The 27,206-nt window shown below is 41.7% G+C and overlaps 2 protein-coding genes across 5 annotated transcripts in view; one reads left to right on the plus strand and one right to left on the minus strand.

The window, feature by feature from the left end:
* HSPBAP1 (HSPB1 associated protein 1) overlaps positions 1 to 17,704 on the minus strand; it is a 36,543-nt gene extending 18,839 nt beyond the window's left edge. The window contains exons 1-3 of one of the 4 annotated variants that reach the window (XM_075757058.1): positions 17,572 to 17,704; positions 6,385 to 6,570; positions 613 to 797 (exon numbers count right to left, since the gene is read on the minus strand). In XM_075757058.1, the coding sequence (XP_075613173.1) occupies positions 613 to 797; positions 6,385 to 6,523 (324 nt within the window). In that variant the 5' untranslated portion in view covers positions 6,524 to 6,570; positions 17,572 to 17,704. Of the gene's footprint in view, positions 1 to 612; positions 798 to 6,384; positions 6,571 to 17,032; positions 17,290 to 17,318 lie in introns of those variants that run through there. The other 3 variants (XM_075757056.1, XM_075757059.1, XM_075757060.1) reach the window with 3 other exon arrangements.
* SLC49A4 (solute carrier family 49 member 4) overlaps positions 17,685 to 27,206 on the plus strand; it is a 64,655-nt gene continuing 55,133 nt past the window's right edge. Inside the window, exon 1 of the mRNA XM_075757061.1 lies at positions 17,685 to 18,301. Within this exon, the coding sequence (XP_075613176.1) occupies positions 17,932 to 18,301 (370 nt within the window). The 5' untranslated portion in view covers positions 17,685 to 17,931. The remainder of the gene's footprint in view (positions 18,302 to 27,206) is intronic.

The raw sequence follows: 27,206 nt of genomic DNA on the forward strand, positions 1-27,206 counted from the left end.
TCCTCGCAAACAGTTAATCTAAATATATTAAGGGAAAGAACTGTGCTACTTGAGAAAATGAGCCACAAGGCAAAACACGGAGCATAACCATGTTTCAGCCTTGTTGCTACAGGTGAATCCATGCCATCAAATCCTCTTCCCTGAGTGGAGCTGTTAATTCAGGTACCATCTGGGTACAAGGTGGATCTGGGGCAGCAATAGGGTCTGGAGTTTGCAATGTGCCCAGGTGTGCTGGGTGCCTGTCATCTCCACACCCTACTCCCACCTTGCTTTCATACCTTCAGCAGAGGCGCAGGGAAGGTCTGCAGCTGCAGAGGTCGCACACATGACTCTGTGCTCCCTGAGCCTGCCCAGTCACGAAATGATGCTGGGCTAAATGGGGAATACTGCCAAACTGGTAGTTGTTTTTGTCACTTGTGGTGGTGTTTTTAAGCACATAAGAAGACCCAGAATTTTAGATGGCTGCCATTTGGTACTAGCGCTCTGTTAGCCTGAGAACCAATAGCTTTTATTTCAAAATTTTAAAATAAATGGCCAAAGGAGCAGAGAGGGGATAACAGTAGGGGCTTCAGAAGCATTCAGAGCTAGAATGAGATAATATTAATGCTTTACCTGGAAAATTTCTGGCTTGTCTTCAAATATCCTGGCAATGTATTTGTAGTCAGCATAAGCCCAGTATTTGGAGTACTCATAACAACTGAATGGTCCAGAGAGACAAGGCGGCTGCCCACAACTCCAAGCCAAAAACTCTTCAAGTGTAGCCTCCACATAGCTACACCTGGTTTCAAACTGGGGAACTAAAGGAACAAAAGAAAAGCCAAATATTACATGAGCGCTGAGCACAGAAACAGTAAAAATAATACATAGTTTCTCTCTCAGCTCTGGTTAAATGCAACATGAGATACGAAGTGGGACTGGGTGGCTTGACCATAAAATGGTTCAATAAAATGGTTCTCGTCACCTAGCTCACAATTAAAGTCTGAGACTATTGCTTTCTCATTAAGGTGTAAGTGAATGACTGTTACTTTGAACTTGCTGTGAAGTAAAAGCACACCAATAGTTACTGTTGTTCATGTGCAAGGCACCCTTCGGTACAGTAACTCAATAATACGCCCAAGTTCCCTAAACAACTGAGAGCCCATCCTTTACTTCATCTCCCTTCTGAAGTGTGAACTGCAAATGTGCACACAAGTATTTGTGTACCCTTTATTTTGTCTCCATGGATTTATGCAGATGGACATGTTCATCTTTCCCACCTAAAGCAATAACCAAATCAGCACAGTAATGCATAGGAAGAAAATTATGGAGCCACAAACATGCCAATAATCCATCTAAAATGCTATCTGTCCTTATTTTTCATTTGGGACCGACAAAAGCATATTGTGGTGTTCCTTGGCAGACAAAAGTATTTACCAGCAGTGTTCTGCTCCCGTCATGCTTTGGTCAGGCTGACTGACAGCCTTTCAGCTCAAGGCCAGGTCACTTGGAAGGCCTACAAGACAACCCACATCACAGCATACTTTACTTCTGGCTAATCGGACATTTTCATTTTCCACAGTCACTAATTGTGCCAGCTTCAAAGAGACTTATCCAATGTTAAAAGAAAAAAAATAAATCACTCTTTACTATAACTACTACTGCGGAAAAATTACTGCAGCCTGCATGAATGGCAATGACAAAGCTGCAATTTAACCTTGTGTAACTTGCACAGAGCTGCTCAGAAATGGAATCTTTTCACTGTTGTGCAGCAGCAGCAGCAGCTCTTCATTCTTTACTGGTCTCATTTTGTTATCGCAGCAATTCCCATAGAGCCTCATACATTTGTTCTTATTCCCTCTGGGCAGGAGAACGGCTTTTACAAACCTTTATCATTATCATTTTGCCGTTTCCCATTGTAGTAACCTAGGTAGTGGTTTCCTTTCCCCTCACTATCAAATTCATTAACTAAAAATGTCAGATAAGCCCCACTGTTCAGCAATTCGTAACCCGGGTCTGTGCAGTAGAAGGGCTCCCTACCCAAGAACTGCATACAAGACATAAAACCCACCTGCAATAACCCAACCCCCCTGTATCTGGTTCCCTGTCTGTGTTGCAGTCCAATGCCCTCTCCTGATACCCAGTCATTAATGCAATGCACATAATTTCACTAAAAGATGGTCTAATGGAAAAATTAGATAAAAGATATAAGCACTATTGAAGGTGGCTCAATATCTGTATTATTTTGATGAGAACAAAGAGTGCTCAGGACACTGCCTATTTTCTAAGATAACTCAGGAGCAAGCGTTTTAAAGGCAAGAATTATGCTCTTTCTACCTCACAGTGTCTTTCACTCTGAGCTTTGTTTTAAAAATTCCAACTATGAAAGGCAAGACTATCTTCTAGGATACAATCTCCTCAGGGCAGGGTTCTTGGTTTAATTTATAACTTGTTCAGTACCAAGGTGTGGGTGGTTACATAAAAATAAATAGTAATAAAAAATGTATTGGGGCAATCTAAACAGGTTGCTTAGGTGGATTTGTAGACTGCAACTAGATTGAAAATGTTAGCAATGGGCAGCTGAAAGCAAGAACATTATTAATCAGTTTGCTAATACTTAATGACCAAAAGCTAAAGGTGTTTTGTAATTGATAAATTATAGATTAAGATAGGTAAGTCTAAAGTAAGCTACCGGTGCTGTCTGACAACATGGTATCTGGAGGCATGACAGTCCTCCGCTTTCCCACTTATGCCACGGATTGAACCAGAGGGAGAGATCGAGGGAATAAATGCTTTTTGGAGGAAGCACTTCCCCTCCTTAGTTCAGGTCTGGTCCTGACAGATGCCAATTTCTGTTCTACTCAGAAAGACAGTGTTTGCAATGTATACTAAAGGAAATGTAGAAAAAATAATAGCCTTAGAAAATACCCTAAAGCTCAAATAAGAATGCAAGTGAAATGTCTCCTCCATTTCTTTAAACTTAAAAGAAAACTGAATGTCTATTCACAGCTACTAGGGAATTAAAATTATTTAAACAAATAATCCAAGCAAGGAATAACCTTTTAATGCTATAACAAAGCACAGGCACAAACCAAAAAACTGACCATCCACATCCAACTCCAATAACCACCTCAAATCTCAGCTTTATGCAACATTTATTCAGCCTACAGTACCTGTACTGTATTTTCAGCCTCCTATTCAGCTATTGAGTCTATAGCCGCCTCTGCAGTCCCTCTCTTTATCAAACCTCAGAGGCTTGAATTCTTTTGCTGTCCTTAGTGGTAAAACCTCTTGGGCAGGTGTCCAAGTTGCAGCCCTTTTCTGTCCAACTGCCTATCTGACAGCATCAGCTCTATCCAGCATCTCTAAGAAAAATTTCCTCCAGAGATCTTGTGACTCATAACTGATCAGCATGACAACCTCTTCTCCTCTCCAGCTTCTTCACAGTAAACTCATTGTTTATTCATTTTACTACGCAACCAGAGAAAATGGTCAAAATAAGAAACGTCTGCATACAGAAGACAGTTTTGTGTAAGCCGCCTTCTTCCTTTGTAATTGCTGGTGTGCTCCAGGTAGCCATCAGATAGATGGACTATATTGCTGCATTTTCTCTGCCAGAAACTCAACTTCTGTAGCTGCTGCCCACCCTTTATCCCACCTCAGAAAAATAAATCTTTTAGCATGGCTGGAACTAGATGGGAAGGGATTTCCTGATTAATAGCACCTTCATTCTTCTTGTAATGAATGCTGGTATACTCTCTGGAGGTATCTCATCCCTGCCAATGCTTAATCCTCTGATTATGTTTTTTCCCCTCTTATGGACACATACTGTTTAACTTGTGTAATCAGACAGAATACTATCAACCACACAGGTAGGTAGGTACAAATAATTCACACAAATAATACTGCTAGCTCCCATGTTTTCCATGTTTCAAATGTGCCTTCCACATCTATATACCTCAGGAAATTCCAAACTAGCAAGAAAAGCAAATATAAAATCCACACCCAGGCTGCAGATGAGAAGTCGTCATAGTAAGAGGTCTCAAATAATTTTGGATCTTTCAGATGAACCTCATGGCTTAAATAATCTCAGAAACTCTGAAGCAGCCATTTCAGAGTGACACCAAAATATACCTACAAGCAGGAGAACAGCTTCTTTTTTGTACATGTTTCCGACTCAGTAGCAGGACTGGTCCCATCTAGTATTAAGGCAATTAATCTATTGTAAACATGGGAGGAATATTCAGAGACATCAACACAATTTTATTTGTATTCTCCTGTTGCTTTTTCTAACCACATCACTGCTTCCATTTCATCTGGGAAAGTTAGTGTGAACAATGATAAGAGAGAGGGGCCTTCGTTGGAAAACAATGTTAAGCATGCAAGAGTGAGATCAACCATCTTCCAAATGACAGTGGCACATGAAATGTATTACATTATTTCAGAATCTGAGATGGCTTGGCTAATGGCTTCACTAATATAGCCTTACAATGCAATTTTTTATAGCATCACAGGTCTCATTCAGTTACAATATAACCCCTGATGGGCTCTACCCATCTTCTCGAAGACATTTCTAGCTCACATTAGCATACAATGGTGGCTCCTGGAGATGAACTGATTGCTGCCTAGGCATTGATGCCTTTAGGAAAAAGCAAAATACAGATAGATGCAACTTCAAGATACAAATTCCAATTTAAATCCACTCTATATCCCTAGTGACTACAAGTTATTGTTAAACGATGACTTACCTACTTAGTTGGTAGCATCAATCCATCACTTAGCTACATAACACTCAATCCCATCAGAAGCTTTCCCAGTTGGCATACCCATTTGCTCTCAAAAAGTGCCTACTAATTAATGAAAACTAGGACCAAAACGATCCTTTTACCTGGTAAGCCTTGCATATTACAACGGAGATATATTAACAAGGTATCAAGGAAAATGTCACATATACATTACGTCTTCCCTATTGACAATGGGATGCCTTTGACATGTAATGCAAGAACTGGCTGATACCTCATTGAACTATAGAGATATTGCTATGAAGGTGTGTACCAACATATTAATTCTACACCTCAGTTATTCTATTTGTAGAAAGTGAATAAATAACATCTGTTTTCCCAGGAATCATTAATCCATGGTGGTAAAATGCTTTGAAATCCTAAAATGCCAAGCATTTTCCCTCTAACACTTCTGTTTCATCGCTTCTCTTGCAAAAAATGAACATGAAATAATATGGTCATGATGCTGTGAAGAAAGCAAATTTCACACAGTGTTAAGTAAGATAATGTGATGTAATCCTACCACTTCCATAGGAACTAGCAGACCCTCATCTGGAGTCTTTGTACAGACCCTACATTCCACGAAAGAGGTAGTCCAACTGAAGAAGGTTAAAAGAGTGCAACATGCTCTAGGTGATCCTGCTCTAGCAGGATTAGATGATCTTTAGAGGTCCCTTCCAACCCCTACCAATCTGTGAATCTGCGAAGGGTACAGAAAGAATAGCAAGGCGGGGTCTAAAAAAACCATGATTTATATTGAACGTTTTTTAAGAACTGAGTTTGTCTGGCCTAGGGAAAAAAAAAAGACTGAAGGGAGACAAGATACTTTAGGCAAAAGGGAGAAAGTGGACGGCAAAATGTATTTCAGTATGTGGTTGAAAGGGCAAAGGATGTACACGGCATGAATAAAGCAATGCAGAAGCTCTAAAGTGGCTAGCAGATTGCCACCTTGGAGCATGTTTCCTGTATCTTCCCTCCCTCATATGAAACTTTGTCTGTCCACGGATAGACTATGACTAGTATTGTGTGGCTATCGATTAAAATGAAGTTGTAGTATTTAAAATCAAGTGCAAAAATTGCCTTTCTCCCACGGCATGTTCTTAGATGTCTGAGTGAATCTGGAGGGTTAGAAGTGAAGTTATTGTACTGGTGTCAAGTGATTTTCTTAATGCTTTATACTTTTATACCACCTTTCATCACAGGACCTTAAAGTACTGAAAACCACCACAGTCTTATAAAACATCTGGAGGAAGGTGAGAATTATCATCATTTTACAGATTAAAAAAAACTTGGTTAACTAGCTAATTCTGTAACGCACTCAGGTTTGCGGATATGGAAGCTCAGCTCACGTTAACTGAATCATGTGTAAGACCAGGACCAAACACACACACTACAAAGCAAGGGAAGAAAACTGAGACACTTGATTCTTATATGTTAGTGTTACCCACCAGACTTCCTACTAAGAACACAGAAGAAAGGAGAGTTCCACTGTTGGCCAAATCCCATGTCCTAAAAACAAAGCCTGTGGTGAAAAGAATACATTACAGAGAGAACAGTGATAATACAGAGGCAAAGGATTGCAGAACCTAAAAAAAGAGAGTTGTGACATGTAACAGTCATGTCTCACCTAAATCCACTGTCTTCAGACCTAGCCTAAACTGGATTGTCTTTCCATCCAACACCGCAGAAAGGTATTTTGCATTCCAGTGCAGGGCTGGCCAGTCGCCAACCATGTTACAGAAGACTGCAGGTTGCTGTAGAGACATCACAATTTCCTTGGTTTTCTCAGGAGTAAATGGTTTGACATCTTCACCTATGTAAAGAAAAAAACAGCTGTAGAGAGATGATTTATGATACATGAAGTGTCATCTACCATCTCCCACAGCACAGGAAACATTAAGAACTACACCTCCTTTGTTTATGGTTGATTGTTTTATTACATTTTTAAAGTCAAATTTCTACTGCAAACACTGAAAGAACATTCTTACACTAAATTAAAGTTTAAAGCAGTGTACTAGCACACAAAATGTAAAAAAAAAAAACCAGCATGTGCTTAGAATTTTCTCTTGTAGCTTATGCAATAAAGCTCTGTAGCCAAACTGTCTAGAAGTAGGCTAACAATAAAAAAAATAACTCGTACAAATAATGTCCAGAGTTTAGAGAATATAAATTTTATGAGTAAGAGTCATTCTGCATGGGATTCTTTCCAAGAAGCATAGCGTATTGTCAGAGATAGCAACCAGGTTCCTATGTATTTGATTTAAACTAAAAAGAGCAGCATAACGAAAACAGCAGGTATTTTTAAAGTGTTTTAAAATTTCTTTTCATCTACAGAATTTTAGAAAAAGGAAATTATGCCAATCCAAGAACTAAACTAACCCAAGATTTCCATTTACTCCTTTGCTATTTAGAGATTTATATGCCCCACTGAAACTGTCAAGCCGAAATGCTGGCAACCTTGAATAAACTCAGCGTTTTCAGAACAACTTTTCTTTAGGGACATATTGAGAAGGAAAACGTGATTTTTTTTTAAAAAAAATAACATCTCCATAAAGCTGAAGCAGCGGACTACAACTTTGGATCATAAAAAGATCCATTCATTATTTTAACCTCTACTGAAGTTAACTCATCCAGAATTTGTATCCCTATAATGCCTAAGATTTAACATACCGAATCGATACGTATGGTTCCCCACAACTCCTGGCAGCTCATTTAAAACAAACAGACCAATTCAATCACTCTATTTAGGGGTCAAATTATGGTCTGGCATGCACGATGGGTTAAATAAAGGCAAGAAAATTCCCTTTACTGCTGAGTGCTAATTTTGCCTCTTGCTCCTCCCCATGTGTGGGTGGCGAGACAGGTAGTGGAGAACTAGCCAGTCCCACACAGGGCAGCCCTGCGGTGCCTGCTGGAGGAAACACAGAAGACGACCCACTGGGAACAAGGTCACTGAGGAAAGTTCTTCAGGACTGTTTCAAACGTAACAGTTTAAAATAATATATGAATGCTGAAGTGCGAATGGCAGGAATAGAAGGAGCCCTGTGCATGCTGTATGCCATATGTCTTTGGTACCTTTTGCGAGTCCCCCCTCTTTCCATAGGGTTTATACTCCAGCATAGCTTACTTTTTAGTTTTCTAAATTAAGCCGCTGTTTCCACACAAATTCAGTGGGAGGTATCATCAGGGCTGGGGTTTCCCACAGTTGAGGGGTCCTGTATCCCACAGGCTTCCAGGGAAACTGAATCCCTCTCTCCTTTCACTCATGAAAACTCCACCTTGAAGCTTTAAATCTAAAGACCTCCGATCTTTTACCTTAATGGAACATAACATTTTTAAATGGCTTCCCCTTCTTAAGGCAGATGACAGGAGGGAGTTTGGGCTTTGGTTTGTTTTCGACGTTTGCTCTCATACGCAGAGCAACACTTGACAGAATGGTGTTGCTGTGACACAGAGATGTCTATGACACTTGGCCTTCAGTCTCGCGCTCCAGCAACTTGCACAACCAGGACATAAGGAGGCCCCACAGGGACCGTATGTCTTACCATATGGTCTTCCCTACCCCCGGATGGAGGCTCTGGGGGTTTCTGAGCAATAGGTTAGTGTACCTAGAGAGAGCAAGTCCAGAGAAGGCAGAAAGACCATCTGCAGACACAACGGCACGTGCTGGTGCAGCTACCAGGAGCTGGCTGTAGGCATGGTAGGAGGTTAAAGCTCAGCATGTTTTTTCACAGTGATGCTGTTCAAAGAGTAAGGCAAGACTCAGTCCAGATCTGAACGGTCCCAGGGGGTTTATAAAAATTCTGCCTTTAACCGGTGCAATTGTAATATTGTACAGAGCAGCTTTCATAATGCGGGAACTGGCTGGCCTTACATACCTTTCAGATTTTCCAACTCAAAAAAATGGAATTATTCCTGCTTAGGCTCAGTTTATCACCACATGGCAATCTTTTTGACTACTCAATTGGTTTTAAGGGCAATACATTTAATTATGTTAGAGGATGTAAATCCAAAGAAATGCAAGAAATTGATGGCATTTTGGGGGGGGATTTTGTAAAGCTGAGTTTTATTGCAAAAGCTTCAGGTTTATCCTGTAACTTCAGTCAACAGTTGGGATGTGCTATGAAAGCAGAAGTTTTACTGGGAGAGACGGGAAGGCTCACTGAAGCCAACTGTTGATTCTGTGTGGCTTTCTAATGTGATTTCCACATGCATACTGTGCTTTTGAAAGGTGTGGTTTTAACCACAGTGAATGTACAGTGGGAAGTGCAGAGCTCGAGCTACTGGGAGAGTTTCTATCAACGCCAAACCAGAAAACACAATTAGACTAAATAGCCTCTCCTCTACTGAACGTTAGCTGGAGGTTTTTGTCATGTCACCACACTTTATTCAGTTGTAAACCTATTTCCCTACAAAATTTAGAAACAATGAAAGAGGACAGTCTTAGTGAGATGCTAATCATTCCTATCTTCAAACAGTATTAAAATCATTGTTAAATGAGTATGTACCTTTTCCTGATATAATCACACACAACACCCATGATATAATCAGCAGTGAAGTTTGAAATGTTTTAGAAAATTTAAAGCATTAGACAAATGAACATTAATTTTTTCTGCAAAGACAAATGAAGATTCTTGCCAATTTTGTGCAAAGAATTTTTATGTGTCTTGATTCAGTTTTATGTATTCCTTGGTGAGAACAGCAGTCAGCTAAACATAATTCTTTCCCCATAATATTTGTCATGCATATCTAAATGCCTGCTAGAGAAAACACACATGATAAAAGGTAAATATCATATACTATATCAGATATTAGGATAATTTGGAGAACTCTGTTCATGACAGATTTTTCTGTCATGAACAAAACCCAGAGATTTCTGATGGAACTATATGCTGTAGGACCAGTAAAAAGTAATCAAAAGAGGTATCTGAAGATATGTCTTGAAAGACAGATTAGCAGAAAAATTTGTAATTTAAAATAATCACCTTTTCCTTAGTTGTTATCATAGCTTCACGAAGATGTCATAAGCTGGGCTCTTGCTTCTCAGTATTTCCTAACCTGAAATTGATAGTAATTCATTCCTAGGCAAAACCCAAGGTTGTAAAGCATATAGAATGGCATACAGTTTGGACACAAATGTGTAGAAGTAAAAGGTGTATAAATAAAATGTGTTGCAAAGAAACAAACTGTCCATGGCACATCTCGGGCATTAGATATCAAATTCCTAGGGGAGATCAGGTAGCAGGAGAGAACAGAAATGCATATTCCCTTTGAAAAGAAAAGCTCTGTTGGAGTCTTCATTTTCTCAGTTGTACTCTGATCCACAAGAGAAAAGGAATACTTTAAATTAGTTCTTTCTATCAGGCTCCACAAATGGTGTGGTTTCACAGTACAAAAGGAAGTAGGAATAATTTGTCTCATGTTTTGACTTCACACAAGGCACGTATAGAATCCAACCAGGAACTGAAAAACCAAACCAAGTTTTAGCTCAAGTTTTGTAACTGTGACAGCTTATATAATTGGCGAAAAACGTAGGTGTTCTTTAGAAAGGTAACACATTGCGAAATAGAGATCTTCCAATTAAAAAAACAAAGCTCTCCAGTTGTCTTTACATGAAGTGTTGTCAAATATGAAGACTCATCCAGACTCAGCGTTGAGCGCAGGTAAAAGAAAAAATGATGAATTGGCTAAGTACTTTCCAGTAGACTTTGTGCTTCTGAGAGAGAAAATAATTTAATGTTTCTGATTAACAATTTTTCTGAGTAACTGAGTGGGGTTTGGGAATAAAGAGTTTAGCACAGCAGGCAGTCTGACAAAAAGTGGACTTGATCAAAGTTGTTCAGAAGCTAAATGTACTGTCATTCATTTAAAATAATTTAGCAAATTAGAAGAGTTCATTAGTGCATGGCAGTTGGCTTCTGCCAAAACACTCTGCTGCTTAAATATGAGATTTAATTGAGAGGTATTAAAATTATTTTCTAAAAGAGTGAGTTACAAGGAAATCCTGGTAACATATTTGGTATAAGCATCATCAAATTGTTTTTCTTGCAAATCTGTAATGCTTCATAATACTTACTTCTTTTTAAAAAAATATAGAAAGTTAAAAGAAAAAATTGGCATTTTGAATACATTAATACAGAGCAGCCAAGTCACTCAGAAAAATCAACAAACCCCCAAAATCTTAACTATCCAACAACCAGGAGGAGTGGGAAAAGAGAAGGTATTGGGGAGGATGGGGAAACTCCCCAAACCAAAGAGAAGTGACTTGGTTTGGAGGTCAGATGGAATGATTTCACAGTACATTAACTCTGTAAATTAAAAAACCTTTAAGTAATCTGCATGTGATTACAATGTTATGCACTATAATCAGCCTACTCTGGGCAAACAGAATGCATCTAAATACACACGAGTAGTTTTCAGGATATACTGTGTGAACATCTAGGTATTACTTCCTGACCAGTTACTGCTCTTACTATTATTTTTGACCCTGGGAATGCCAATACTGCACATGCAGCATAGCCGGGGGGAGGCATCTAACCTAGATTTGCGTAGGTGTTTTGGCTACCGAAGGGTAGTTAGCAGTTGCATGGAGCCTCTCAGGATAGACCGGTCTGCACTGGTAAGACTGGCACCTGAAGTTTACTGTGGTAGCCTGAAGTCAACACACCTTTCCTTGCCCTCTGTGTCTGCTACTGCGGAAGAAGAGCATCAAAAGAAAAGAAGCCAAAACAGGAATTTGTATTTGGACTTGCTTTCCAGTCCTCCTGTGGCAGGGCTGAGCATCTTACAGTTTTTCTTACAGTAAGTCTGAATGACTCAAGACATGAAATAAGAGTGTGGGCTATGCCCTCAGACCTCAAACTGTCCTTTCGATAAAGAAAAGGAAATAGCTGCCAGACTTCATCGGGGTGGAGTAAGAGGTTGAGCCCAGAATACAGCACTGGGAGGGAATTCCCACCCCTGCTCTAAATGACAGCATATCTCAAGTATACATTTATGAAATTCCTCCCTAAATCCCCTAGGGCTCTTCCTAGAAAGCTCTTCCTGAGCCCCTGGCCAGCTTCTGCCTGCTGTCTCTTCTCCTCTCATCCTGTAGTGCCCTGTTAAAAGCAGTCATGTTGGTTGAATGACCTCAGCTCCTCTGGTCTCCACCAGTAGAAGAAATGCTTTCCTTTCCCTCCTTGTCCTTACAGTTCCTGCCCATCTTCTGCCATTTGAAATACCCCCTTCCCCTCCCATTCCCCCAAACCTAGGAAAATTGGGATATGTACAACTGACAGAAGTCATACTAAATGTATTTCCAGTGAACTTTGTATACTTCTCATTGGCAAAATTGCTGAAAGCAAAGTCAAACACAATGGAACTGCAGCACTTGTTAGATAAATTTCATTTTCTTCTGAAGGAAAGGACTATGGTCTTTGACCAATATCTTCCATCAGGATATAAGAGAGTTTCTCCAAAGGAGAGACTGTTCTTCCTTAGGATAGGCTGCTACAATTCCACCTTTCTGTCTGTTTGGGGTGTAAATTACACCCACCTGCTGCTGAGGAAATTTAGTAGCAAAACCATTTCTTCTTAATACCCCACCAGCACCGATACACATTTCTCACAATGTTTCCTAATAGATGGGAAATTTAATACAAAACTTAATACTAATATAACATTATGATTGAAGGTAAGGGAACTGGCACATCAGGGAATTAACATCTCTATTTTTTAAGAAAAAAAGAATTTGTGTTATAAGTGAAGTTTATTTCTATTTATGTTTCTATTCGTTGTTAGTAGTAAATATGAACGTACTACTCTTAAATTGATGAATGCACTGTACAAAATTCACTGTCAGAAACTGTAACCATTTATGACTTTATTGTTATCCTATCCTGCAAAAACTTAACTGACAAGAACTTCAAAATGACAGCAACGAAAGGATCTAAATCTAAACCACATCATTTTCCCATAAGCTATTCTAGTAAATAGTCAATAGTATTCTAAAAATATGGGGGTTTTCCCATAAGCCACTGTAATAAATAGTCAATAATACAACTGAGCCTTTTGAATTTGATCCGCAAAGGGGATATGATGGAAGTATACTTGACTTTGTTCACCATTACACTACATAGGATACAAATTAAGATAAATGACTGAGTCAATTACAGGTATAATTGTCAGAATGAAATTATAATTTAAAAGAATAAAAGAAGTATTTTTGAATTACATGAATTATTGAATTGAAAGAAACCAGAGAGACCCACCACGTGAACCTCAAGAACAGTTTCTGAAGTGCACAATAACCAACGTGCACCATCAGGGTATTAGATTCAGGGATTGCCATTATTATAGGAATATTAAACAAAAAGCATGGCTATTATTCCATATGTTTACATCACTCCATTTCTTTCAGCAGTGGTAAAACAAGCAGAAGTGACCTTAACCTTTGTTTCAAGTTGCTGTTTCTCTTTATAAAGGTTCTCATGCAATAACATGAAATTTGTTTGTGATAATCTGTTAACAATGTATGTTTTGATTCTTGGGGTTCATATAAAGAATGTAAAATCTTGCTTTGACATACTGTAGAGCTAAGGATACATTTGACCCAATACACCTTGCCAAAATGTGAACTACCAAGCTCTTCTAATTTTCAACCTTAACATTTCATTAATGTTAGTTCTGTTTTTTAATATAAATATTAAACATAAAAGAAACTAAGTTTTTACTGAAAAAGCACAGCCTTTTACACAGAAGCTTATCTTTCACAACTTCATAGTACGACAAGCTGCTGCTAGTGGTGTCAACGTATCTTTACTATCTTCCCTCCAGAGATTTTCTTTCTCTTTTCTTTTTCAAATAACAACTGCCTGCAAAGTTTCTTTATCTGTAAACACCAAGACCTAAATATCAGAAAAGATCAAGGACTCTGTGGGCCCAAATCTCCACTCAGATGTGCATGAACTCTTGTTCTAATCAGCTGCATCTGCTTTTCTGGAGACTGAACGTGACCTTTAATTTTAGAAGAAACCATGACAGTGCTGCTGCTTTGAATTTTGGAAGCTTCTTGCAATATGCAAAACTTACCAAAACTCAGTGTTTCTCAACCTATTAGTATATCTGGAAAAGTCCTTTCAGTAGAAGAGTTTCAGTATTTTCAGATTCCTTTTAAACATTAATGGCAACCATTGACTAATTCAATATTAGTATAAGAAGCAATAATGTCTTCTATATCCAGCCTTCAAAAGCACATGGTACTTAGAAATTTAAGATAACCGCCTGAACATTAGCAAAACAATAAAATTGCAAAAGGTTAAAGTTGCAGTTTTATACCAAGACATCCAAACTGCCTTAGCATCGCTCTTGTTGAAACACTGATAGAAATCAAAACCTCATGCTATCATATCTACTCCTGAGAATCTCATTGTGTCTGTGATCACAAAGCATAAAATAATTTAAATCATATATGTCCCTCTATTAAGAAAAGCACAGGCACAGAAATAATCAATTTACCCTCTTCTTTCTATACAGAATTACATGACAGAAAGTCACATTTCCAAACAGACAAACACCATTTTGTGAGCATTGTGTCTTCAATACGCATCTGATCCCAAACACCTACCCAATCAGGTCTTCATGAGACTCATTTGGGGAGCACACAGCATACCTATGGTATGACAGCCATACATGATGTTAGGAGTTGTTGGAAGAGAGGCATAAGAAACATGAGGATGCTGAAGTTCATCAAATCTCACTGAAGAAAGTCACGTGGAGAGCAAATCTGTCAAAAACTTGATGACTGGAGAGAGCAAATGGCACTTCCTAATGCGCTAGGAACTGGGGGTTGCACCGTGGGGGGGATACTTTCCTGGACTGCTCAGCTCAACCATTAAATGATAGGTGTGCTTAGGCTGAATTAGACTCTCCAGATCCCTCAAGGTTGTAACAAACCTGTCAAAGCCTTCAGTTTATCTTAATAACCCAGGCTTAAATCAGCACAGTTTAGGTGCCAACTCATAAGCCAATCGGCCAGGCCTGCCTCAGGGATGGGATGAGCATTTGGCAGCAATACCAGCTTCAGCCATGTAATTTTTATCCATCACCACTAATCTATCAGAGCTCCAGGCCACCAACTCCTCCTAAGATGAATTCCAGAAGGTTTTAGGCCAGACACAGGCAGATGGGCATGAATACAGAGACCTTGAGAACTTTCAGGTTTGAAATGGAGGTACCTACTACTGGATACACTATTGTGGTTGGGCAATGAGTAACTGAATGGGATTCTGTATCGTAATTTTGGATCTAGGTGCTGTGAAGTCCACGCAAGTCCTGCTGCAGACATGAAAGTTCTGGGCCAGGAGACAAAATAACCTTTCCACTTGCGTGAATATATGTGCACTTCATCTGATAATATTCAAATCTCTTTAGCTACATTATAATGAGGTTAAAGCAAGAAAAGATTTCCCCACCCCAAATATTACAAATGTCAGTAATGAGAACAGTAAAAATGTCACCACACGGAGAAAAGAGTGAAATTAGCATATTTAGAGAAGTATTATACCCATGAGTGAAATAATGCAATCAGCTAGCTGCAAGATAAAGCTAATTTGGTTTCCAACAGTTTATCAACAATGCACTGCTCCTTTACATTAACAAATTTAAATGGTACCATATCCTGCAAACAAGAATAATTCACACAGAATATTACACTGTGTTAATTAAATAGCTGGAATAGAAAAGGTCAGGCCATGACTGAAAGATGCACATATGGGTTGTGAAACTATGAAAAGATGGAGCAATTTCAAATCAAGCAATTAAAATAAATTATTTAAATCATGATTAAGTTAACAGTAAATAACCCTAGATTTTCTGAGCCTATTTTGACAGTTCCTTCCTTTTGCTGCTGTTTCTCAGATATTTTTCATGCTGACCCACGCAAAAGTCAAAATATCTTTAAACGCATCATAAGATGAGGTGGCTTGGTTAAATTATTAAAGAGTTATCCTGTTTATATTCAAGTTTTCATTTTACTATGCAGGTAGCAAGAAGAGGCAAGTTTTGCAGTTAAAGGACACTGCGAAGCCCCACTTCCCTTATTTCTGGATGGGTTTCCTGCCACTAGAACAACCAAGAAACCTCAACAATTACTACAGTTAATTGAAAAATGTTCAAAGAGAGAAATATTTTTTCACTTTGTTTACTTCTGCAAATGACAGCACTTTGTCTTTGGCACAATGCCACCAAATCAATTATAGTAGTAACACAGCCATTGTAAAGAGCATTTTGGCATAGGCTAAACTATGCTGAGGTGGTAATTTATGAAAAAGACGTAGTAAAACAGGGAATTAATCCAACATGGAGCCCCAAAGCACTACTGGAATATGCATTGATCACAATCAAATATGAAGCTTGTCCACTATTTTTACTGTATTTTATTTTTGTCACTACAGTTGTACACAGCAAGCTTAAATTTTAGTTTGTTACTGTCAATATGCCCCTCATTATTTAATTGTGCATGAACTTTATTTTTCCTGGGGAATTTCCTGAACTTTTCTAGACAAAACCTCATCTTCTTTTTGACCATACTTCTGCTTATTTCAGTTGGTATAAACTTCCTTTTTGTACCTTCAGTGCAACTTCTAATTTGAACCTCAGTCTCACAAACAGAGCTACGTGGGCTAAACAAAATGCAGCGTCCGTACGTTTTAGGAAGAATTTCATGGGACTGTGTGGTTCGGGCTGCAAAACCGTGGGATGGGCACCACGTGTGAAATTCAGTTGTGCGCTGCCTGGCACATCAACACTTACAATGTTGGCGCTGGGTCTAAAACCAGCCCGTGTGGATCCCACTGTTCAGCTCCCCCCAATTAAGCACACAGGCATTTATCAAGCCAACTTCCAGACTATGTGACAGAATGCCTAAGCAAGCCAAACTGAAATACCTAATTTTTTCAGGGAAGATGAAGCATTATGCAGCATACAAGCCATTAATTTTATGACAAGTGCAGATGGTAGATATACAAATAAATACTCACATAACCTAATGGAATGAATATATACTTCAATCTATTTAAACAGTAAGTTTCTAATGAGCTTAGTGTAGCCCACATGATAGTAATACTCATCCAAACTCTTAAAATTGATTTAAGTGTAGGCTGTAACTGAAGCCTACTTTTTTCCCCCATTTCGGACCATAGCTGATTTGTATCCACCTCAACACAAACTTGTCCCTTTAAAAGGACGGATACCCGGGAGAAGCTCTGCTGCAGTATTTCCCCGCATGAAGGTACCCACGCTCGCTGAAGGGCCAACCCAGCTCTGCTCTCTGCGACCGCAGCGGTACCAGGCCCACGCCCGAGAGGGACGTTTCGGAGGAGGAGCAGCTGGAGGCGAGGCGCGGAGGTCCCGCTGACGGCCCCCCGTTCCCTCCCGGCGGCCCGCGGCCTACAGACAAGCCGCACTGCCGGGCCTGGGCCTCTCCTCCCGCCGAGCCACGCTAGGCCGCAGCGCGGCAGGCCCGTGTCGGGGCGGCGCCCTCCGCGGCTGGGCGGGCGCGGAAGGCCGAGGGGCACCTACCCGGCACGGGAGGAGGGCGGCTGTCCGCCCCGGCCATGCTCCTCCGGCTGTCCCTCCTGGGCGGCTCCGGCGGGCTCCCCTCAGTACCGTCCTCGCTAACAGAAGGGGGAGCCCGGCCCGGGAGCGAGCCTGGCCCGCTGCGCCCTGCCGCGTGGGGCGGGGCCGCGGTGGCAGCGTGCCGGCTGGGGCTGACAGCGGCCCCGAGGCAGGGGTTCCCCTCGTCCCCTCCGGTGACACCCCAGAAGCCCCTCGCCCCCTAGCAGTGGCTCCCACGGGCCGCCCCGCTCCTGCCCGGAAAGCGAGTCCCCTCTCCCCGCGGGGTGGCGGCCCGAGAGACCCGGGGGTTTCCACGCCCTGCACACCCCCACAGGCCGCGGGGCTGCGGCTGTCCGCCGGCGCGGCTCCCTCCCCGCGGGCGGTGAGCCCGGTTCTCCTCCTTGGCGCCGCTTCCCTCCTCCCCTCGTCGGCGGAGGAAGGAGGCGGCCGCCGGCCCTCCCCGACCGCGCATGCGGCTGTGTCGGGCCGGGGCAGCGCCGCCGCGCTCGGGGGTTGAAGTGTGGGTGTCCCTTCCCCCAGCCCCGTCCCCGGCGGGTCCCCGTCAGCGCCCCCGCAGATGGGCTTAGGCTGGAGCAGCGCAGAGGAGCGGCAGCCCCTCCTGCCGCAGCCGCCGCCACAGCAGCAGCAGCAGCAACGGCGGCGGCCGGGGCCGGCGGGGGGCCCGGTGGTGCCGGCGGCGGTGCCGGTGCCGGTGCGGCGGCTGGCGCCGTTGGCGGGCCGCGTCTACGGGCGGCGGTGGCTGGTGCTGCTGCTCTTCTCGCTGCTGGGCTTCGCGCAGGGCCTGGTGTGGAACACCTGGGGCCCTATCCAGAACTCGGCCCGCCTGGCCTTCGGCTTCAGCGGCTGGGACATCGCCCTGCTCGTCTTCTGGGGGCCCATCGGCTTCGCGCCCTGTTTCTTCTTCATGTGGCTCATGGACAAGAAGGGTGAGCGGGGCCAGGGGCGGCGGGGCCGGGGGGTCGGGACTCCCCGCCCCGCTCCTGTGGCTTCTCCCGGGCCAGGCGGGGACGCCGTGGCCGTGGCCCGCCGACGCCGCGGTGAGGGGCGGCGTGGTGGTCGTGAGGCCGGGGGACAGGGCGCCGCCGGCCCGGGGACGCCCGTTGCGCTTGGGACTGGTGGCCTCGGCCTTAAAAGGGAATGACTAATACTTTAAAGGCATCATGAGTGTTATTTTCAGTACACAACTCAAACAAAGGCGCATCAGAGGCCATTCACAAGGAAGGTACTTAAGCTATTCCTAAAGCTGAGAGGAATTACGGCATCTTACATCGTGGCTGAGGTGTGGGTCTGGAGTTGCGCTTCCTTCTGGCATTGCCGTGCGGATGTTTGACCAGGAGATGGTCGTGTTTTCTGGTAATCAGCTGTAAAACAAACAAACACCCGTGTTGATGTTTGAATCAAGTGAAGTCCATGGTCAGGGCAGCCGCTGCATCTTGAAAGAAATAGTTCATTTTTAAAAGTGGACTGTATACCAAGTTGGTGGTTTGCTTTTAGTTGCACTAGGGAGATGCAAAGACGGCAAATGTAAACCACAAGTTGTGCTCTGGGGTTTCAGAAGACGAGCACAAGGGACAGTTTCCTAATCTGTGTTCAGGCCGTTGCATCTCAGTAGCAAACTTCTGAAAATGGCATTTGTCTCTGGAGAACTTTTCCAGGGCCCGTGCAGTTTGTCTGCAGTCACCCTGGGGACCGCTCCGGCAACGTCAAGTACCTGCATTTGCAGAGTTGAGCTTTTGGGCCTAAATCCACAGAAGCGTTTAGTCTTTTAATTCCTGTTTAAACAGGCCTCTAAACAGGAGATAGGAGCCTGCCTACCTACCTACCCTTGTGGCTCCTGATGTTAAGTGCTACTTGTTCCATTTATTTAGGAATTAGTAGCTCATTTGTGGGGAGGGAAGACAGGAAAGTGAAGGCAGGCAGGGGAAAAGTCGTAGCTGAGAAGGCCTGGAATTGGAATTGCTTTTCCTAAAACTGAAGAGGCGTTGGGGGAATAAAACCTATTGGGCTGAAAATACGCTCTCCAAATGAGTCCATGGTGGCTGTCTCCTCTCAAGCAATTTAGACTTAAGTCGACAATGTCTGTCTAGACTGCTGTATAATAGTGTTGTTAATTATCTTAAAATTAAAGTAAGTTATTTTGGTTTGTACAGTGAAGACAATGACTCTGCTCTTGGTACAAAGGAAATAAAGCTAAACTTGAACCTGTGCTTGTAGAACTGAGTCTGTATTTTCTTTTTCTACAAAGTTGATTCTGAGCTATGCAGAAAAATACTGGAAAAGTTTCAAAGTAGTTCATGGAAGAAGGAACATTAGTGTTTTGTTGTTTCTTTAATGTGATTAGTAATGTAGTTGCTGGATTTCTTGGTTTCACACATAGCTTGTTCTAATGACAATATGTATACAAGTGTGTTCCTCATTACCTTAACTGATTGCTTGGGTGTTTTTCTTTTCTTTTTAAAATTAATTTCCATGTTAATTGAAGATATTGATACAAACTACCCCTTTGCTCTTGCTTTCTGGCTTTCCTTGTTGAGAGAGTTTCGATTGATAGCCTAAATAGAGCATCTCAGCTCATTGGCTTTATGCATAAGTACATAAGGGTACTGGAGCATGTTCTTTGCACAGCAGCAGATTTTGTGGGGGCCCTGTTGTGCGTCAGGCTGTTTTCTGAGTCTGATTCCCACAGAGAATGTGGTGCTGTTCACTTTGGAAGTGATGGCAGAGTCCTGCCACTTGGTTTGCCACAGAGCAAAGGGGAGAGCCACTGCTGCCCAACTCTCCCGTGGGGCATGTTTCCATCGGAGGCGTGTTGCGAGGAGGTATCTGCTCTTTGGAGTATGTGTGTTCTGGGAGGAGCGTGACTCTACTACTTTGAAGCTGAAAAGTTGGTTGGGTGTGACCTTGCCAGGGCAGTATTTCACTTGCTTAGGGGTACAAATGCTTGGTGTTACACCAGATCTACTCTCTGTACCAAAAATATAGAGAAACAGCACCATTTAGTCTCCTGGCTTCAATCATCTGTCACTGGAGTTAGCTAGTAAAGGAACTGTCAGGAAGAAAATGTATTTGTGAAGTGTCAACATGTAAAACCTGGCATGTATCAGAAGTATGACACTGTGGATGATGCATGTCAGAATTTGAGAGGAGATTCTGCTGTTAGATAGTCCTATACTTCACAGTCAGAGGTATATCTAACTGATATTGGTACGTAGCTGCCTGCTGTCACCTAAGTCTGACTTTGTGTTATGATGCTTCAGACGAAGTCCAAAAGTATTTATCTTTTTGGTTTTCAGTTGTTCATTGTAGCATATAATTTGAAACATAAATCTGTTTCCATACCAAACTTCTGTTGTATTATTTGTGCACCTGTTTCTTATTTCACTACTACTTATATGGGTTTGGTCACTTTTTTTTTTTTTAACCTTTTAACTAATTAGAAGTTGAAAGATCAAGTATTCAGCAATAGGCATATTAATAATCCTACTGGGAAGAAGCATTTCTTGGGCTATGTGATTCAGTTCCATCACAGTTTCTCAGAAAATGTGGGGTCTTCTGAGAAGAGAGGACAGCAGTGCTTCTTTTTAGTACAAGGTATGCTAAATAAGCTCCAAATTTTCTGTTCTTTAGTTCTGAATAGAAGGGATCCAGGATGGAGAAATTATGTTGTGGGTTTTTTTGTTTTCTAACCTCAAAGAGTTTCTTGGCTTTTGCGATCTTTTCCCTCCTGGCCAGCCAAGCGTGTCTCCTGTGTTGTTTTGTTTGGTTTTTTGTTCTTTTGTTTTTTGCATGGAGGCCTGTTTGCAGGTGACACAGGTAACACAGTTGGAGGAACATGTGGGCTGGGAAGGGTGTGTAGATGGTGTCTCTTTGGGCTCCGTGAGGAATTTCCACGGAAGATACTACAGGCAAATGTATGCTTCCCCCAAGGATCCAGAGTGGTTGTGGGTGTCAGAAGCAGCATGACCAACAGTCTCAGTCGGCTAAGCCCACGTTCCTCTAGATCTACAGCGATTTCCTGATTTTTTTATGAAATTGAGGGTGAATTTTCATCAGGAGAGTAGTGATGGTCTTAACAAGGCTGTATTTATGAAAAATCATACTTGAAGGTCTGAACAGACTCAGTAGGAATAGGCAATTTTTTGGAGGGTGTTAGTACTGTATTTTAAAGGGTCTTTGAGACACTGGAGGAAGCCTGGATTTAGCTGGTGTTTCTGTAAGGCGTGTAAGTTGAAAGCTAGTTTGTGTTTTTTTGCGGAGCTCTTGTCATTCTCAAAAATACATTCATTTTCAGACGTGTAGCAAGGCTCATGTATTGCAGCTGGGAATTGTTCTTTGGGGAGCGAGCCCTGTTGCTGTTCCTGCCTCCCAGTTTCCTCTGGCTGAATGGAAACTTCTGCCGCCTTGCTTTTCCTTGGGACCCTGGGGGGAGCTTTCCACGCTCCTTGGCTGGGTGCTGTAACAGGGATAGTGGTGGCATCCGTAACCTTTCCTAGCCCTGTTCTGGGATGGGTGCATGTTGAAACTCAGGAATTATTTTGTGCATTACTTTTGAGTATGTGCTATTATGGAGTAGGTTGGAAAACCCTTTTCCATAAGTAGAACTACTGGTGTTGTCTTGGTTGGTTGGGTTCCTGCTGTAGAATGGTCAAAAGATGGAGTGTGCCGTGGAGCTATATGTGTCTTATTTGGTGCGTTTTCTTTAGCAATAGGATTAGAGAGCCCTTGTTTAAATGATAATTACCTTTAGAGATTCAGTAAGACTGAAATTAAATGGGAAATTACTTCAGTGTGCCATTGGATGGACCCTTGTTGTTTACATGATTAAAATTAGCTACAGTTTGTCACATGATGCTTGAGTGTTTATAGATGTTTTGTGCCTTGAGTGTTTCATTTCCTGGGAACTGTAAATATAAGCATACAGAACTGTTAGGATGTTTATGTATCTAACTTGAAATTGAAAGCTGACATACTTCTATGGGTCTGGTTCACTGTTTGGTTTTGGGGTTTTTTTAGTTAGTTAAATTCATAGTTACAAGGTGAGACCTAGAAGCAATTTATGTCAGTCTTTGTTATGTTCCCGTATAAGCAAGAAGAGGCAATGAAGAATGAAATACTTTATGATAATTTACATTAAACAAATTGAATAGAATGGTGATATTTTTCATTAATTTTTGGAATACAGTGAACACAGTTTTATATTGAGTTTGAAGAAATGTGAGCTATTACTTGTAAAAGTGAAATGTAATCTATTTCTTGGTCCTCTTTTATGAAAAGATATATGCTTACATGGGTTGCAGAGACATTCTTAGTAACTTTCTTTTGCTGAAATTAAATTTACATAGCATTGTTATCCTAGTGATTAAATTATGAAGTAGAGAGAAAACGTCAATAATCAGATTTTGGGTTTTAATGGAGATTGGCTTGTCTATTGAAACCATGAATGTTTTCAATTGTATGAATAGTTATTCCTTTCCTGAATATCAAACTCTTGACTTCATTGCTGTCTCCTAAATCATGCTTCTCAGTTTCCTTCTCTGAGACATTTAATAGTTCTTATCTCTTCCACCTGGGGAATTTTGAGGTTAAATCCTATAATAGAGTCTGACAAAATAGTCATGAATATTGAGTATGAGTACTAAATCTGGCCTTACCAATATAAAAATGTCTTAACTATTCTCTGTACAAAATAAACTATAGATAAAGAGAATTCTGCATAGCAGCTTTCATGTTTCAAGTTGCCAGATTGTTGCTTTGTGCTGCATGATTTTACTTTCAAGGGAGAAGACTTCAAGTGAACTTGTTCTCCCCCTAGATTTTAATCTAGGAAGTCTTTGTGAAATGTCTTTGGTTTTGTTTTGAGAGATGTGAAGGTGGGTACAGAGAGCAAAGAGGAAGCAGGATGTTGTTCCAGAAGTCAGTGGAAACATGAATGGTCAAGCCAACAGATGGGGAAGACTGACTTTCTCTTAAGTGTTTCCATTGCACTTGGCGTCTCAGGGTCCTTGTCTGTCATTCAGGCTCTCGGACAATGTGGTAGTGAATATAAATTGGAGCATGTTACTAATAACTTAGAAAAATTGGAGCAGGACTAGTTGCTGATAGGTATCACTGTTGGCATAGGTGGACAGCGTGAAGTACTTTCCATGGTGGCACTCACAAGAACATGCAGAGTTTTTAATGGAAGTTTTCATAGTTCTGTCGTGTCCCAAGCCATCATAAACACATGGGATTTGGTTAACAGAAGGACAAAAATAGGTGAATCACAAACCTTCAAAGAAACACTTTTTCAGCTCCTTCTTGTCATGATCTCAGAAATAGACTTTTCTTATCTCAAATGCGTGATTGCAAGATATGTGGCCGATATTTCAAAATTACCTATTTGATAATTCATAGAATCATAGAATGGTTTGGGTTGGAAGGGACCTCAAAGATCATCTAGTTCCAACCCCCCTGCTGCAGGCAGGGACACCCTCCACTAGACCACGTTGCCCAAAGCCTCATCCAACCTGGTCTTAAACACTTCCAGGGATGAGGCATCCACAACCTCTCTGGGCAAATTCAGGGGTCCAGTTCAAGCGTGAGCCTCAGCTAAAGATGCCCGGTATAAGACTTAGCATAAAGCTCTAAGAGTTCAATGTAATTTGGTGAGATCAAGCTAAAAGGATTTACACACTTCAATAACAGGAAGGGTTTATACTGACATGTTTTTGGGAGGTTAGTACAGTCTACAGGAAAGGAATACCCATGGGAAAACGCACAGGTGTGAAAATCTGGGTAGAGTGGCAAGGAGCCAGTTGGAAAGGAAAGTGTGATGTTTGTAGTGCTTGACTGAAATACTCTGGGATTACAGAGAGTAGTCTGATCGTAAACAACTGAATTTACTTAGTAGTGTTTATGTTAATGGCAAAGGTCTTGTTAACTCCAAGAGCAGCAGAAGGCTCTATTGGATTTAATGAAAGCTAAATGTGAACTTAGTGCTTCAATTAAAAAAAAAAAAAAAAAAAAAAAGAGGAAGGGGAGAGAATGCCTTGACTCCTATGAAGTGAAAGCTGTATATATTTGGTGAAAAGGTGATTGATGCACTTCAACCAAATGCAAAAGAAGTCTGAAGGAAAATACCTGTTTTACCCCAGACTGTTCTCTCCCATCCTGTGGATGTATTCTACTGCACGCTATGAATGATGCATATTTCATTGTCTTATAAGTAAGTGATACAGATCCACACCTATCAAATTCTGTGAAAGGGATTAATTTTCCTAAGCTAACAAATCTTGGAAGAGATGAGATGATGTTTTTCATGTGGAAAGATGAAAGAAGCAATTAGAGAGCTGAATATAGGTAAATCCCACTAGAGCAGATATTTGATCAGCTTGATTTTACAAAACTTATTTTGATGAGTTGCTGGTGTGTGTGTGTTTGTATAGATACGCTTTTCTTCTACTTCTACACCATCAGAAGAAAAGGAAGACTGGACCAAACTTAGCTTTTGTTGCTTAATTTTATATATTGTGGGTGCACGAAAGTCCACAAAGCATTTGTGTAAGTGTTTGCATAAGTGAGGACTCATTAGAGAATTGATTGGCCCACCCTCACTGGAGTCAGGCATGCTGCAAAAGACTACTTGAGATACACAGAGTGATTAGCAACATAGAGTGGTTTAATTAGGATCTGATGAGTTATATTAACTTGATGCCACTATGATTCATCATAGCAATACTGGCTTGATTGTTAGCAGCACTTCCCATACCTCCTGATGGGCCAGGTTGAGTTGAAAGCATTAGTCATGGCTGTAGACAGATGTCCTCTTCTGGAGCTCTTTCTGCTAGTTGGTATCACCCTCAGTCTCTGCTTTGTACTATGTTTCCACAGACATTTCTCCTTATACTACTACCCTTTACATAACTCCTGTGCTTTTTGCACTGAGCATACCTCTTTGCAACTGTGGCAGTGGTGTAGGACAGCTGTTTGAAATGCCACATACTGAAGAATGTAATGAAACTGCATGCTGGATTTAAAATAACTTTGTCGTGATGGAAAGTAAAGCCCTAATATGTTTGCGTAGCTCGTGAGAATAGTAATGGCAGTTGTAATAACAGTAACGTTATCTGAGGATGTTATCTTTAGGCCTTGGTGCACTGCACATACAGGCACAGTGAGCGTGGGGTGTGTAACTTGTTATACCTTGATGTTGACAAATTGATGAATAGGGAAATAATTTACCACTGTAAAATATGATGCCTTACTTTTATTATGCCGCTATTAACACAAGCAATATTAAAGCACTTACACATCCCAGAACTGGGTCAGGACACAGTTCCAGCTAGGAAGATATTTTGTCAACAGTAGCTTTTAGGAATTGACTACAGAGAGTATAATTTTAGGGCAGCTGTTCACTGATATTCCCCGTGTTGTATGCTCATATATTTTCACTACCCCTCACAACCTTCTCTTGACCCGAATCTGCTTCCTCTTCTCTATCTCCTGCCTCACCTGTGTATCTCCATGCTGTTGTGGTTGCCCATCTTGTCCTCCAACTTCCCTCTGTCTTTCACTACTCCTGCTTGTTGAGGAGTAGAAGAGGTTGGAGGTGAGAAGCTCAGGGCTTAAAGGACTGAGAGCAGATGTGAGAAAAGCCCTTGGATAGGTGGGAAGAGATAGAAAGAAGGGGAGAGTATGGGACAAGTGAGTGGGTGAAGCATGGGAGGCACAGATGCAGAAGTGAGATCTAGAGCCAGAGGGCAGGGAGTGGTGGGGATGGGAAAGGTGGAGGAACAAACTGAGTAGGTGGCACAGGGAAAAGGATGCTGAGCTTCTTCCCTAGTGAGCAAGAGGTGGTAGTAAACATGGCTTAGGTATCCATCAGCAAATGATGGGGGTGGTGGGTGCCTGCACCCCTCCTGGGCTGCCTGCGCAGCATCCCAGCCGCGGATCAGCAAACACGGTTTTGTGAACTGGCTTGAGAACTGCTTTCAGAACCAGGAAGTCTCTTTGAACGCATTTGACCTTTTTGCTTTTTCTTATCTCCAGCAAGTCTTCTGCCTGTGCACAACCCAACCTCTGAACTGTGCTGGGCAGTGCTGGTCATCAGCCAGAGGGTGTATTCATTCTGTCCTTCCCCTTCCCCGAGGCACCCCGGGTCACAGCCGCCTGCTCCCTGCGGGGCTCCCTAGGTGCTGCCGATGCAGAGGAGGGTGGCTGTTCCTTCTTGTGCGGTTTGGTGGTGACGGATGTCTGACCTCGTGACAGAGGCACGAGCAGGGTGCTGGGGTGGATGTGGCCGCTCTGGCTGGTGCCTCACCCCTTCTGGAAGTCCTTGTGGAACAGGACAGAAAACGCTAAAATACCATTACATTGTCCACTGTCGTGCTGCATTTTAAAAACATTTACATTTTGCCAATCTCCTTTCTTCTAGACATTTTTAACAGTGTGGCAGCTGTGCTACATAAAGGTAGCCAGTGCTAATGTCTATAACAGAAATGACAACAATAATTCCACTGTTACCAAAGTTTCTTGGGCTTTCTCATATATTTTTATTATGGAAGTTGTAAAGTACTTAGGAAAGTTGTATTGCATTCATTTTGCTAGCTGTATGTTTGTACTGTAATTCCTAGCTATTAGTTTATCATTCCATTAAAGAGGGGGGAAAAAAAAAAGTGTATCAGGTTTGGCCTGCGAAAGCTGAATCTGCTTCCTTTAAAAGAAAACTGAGTCTGTTTGCTTTAAAGAATTAATATGATATTGTTTGGTTTTCCTATCAGAATGAACTAAGTGTGAACAAAGACCATTTTCATTTGGTCATGCTGAACTAACCCAGCTTTACTGATTTCTAAA

This window comes from Balearica regulorum, chromosome 6 (genome assembly GCF_011004875.1).
Source record: "Balearica regulorum gibbericeps isolate bBalReg1 chromosome 6, bBalReg1.pri, whole genome shotgun sequence".
Lineage (NCBI taxonomy): Eukaryota > Metazoa > Chordata > Aves > Gruiformes > Gruidae > Balearica > Balearica regulorum.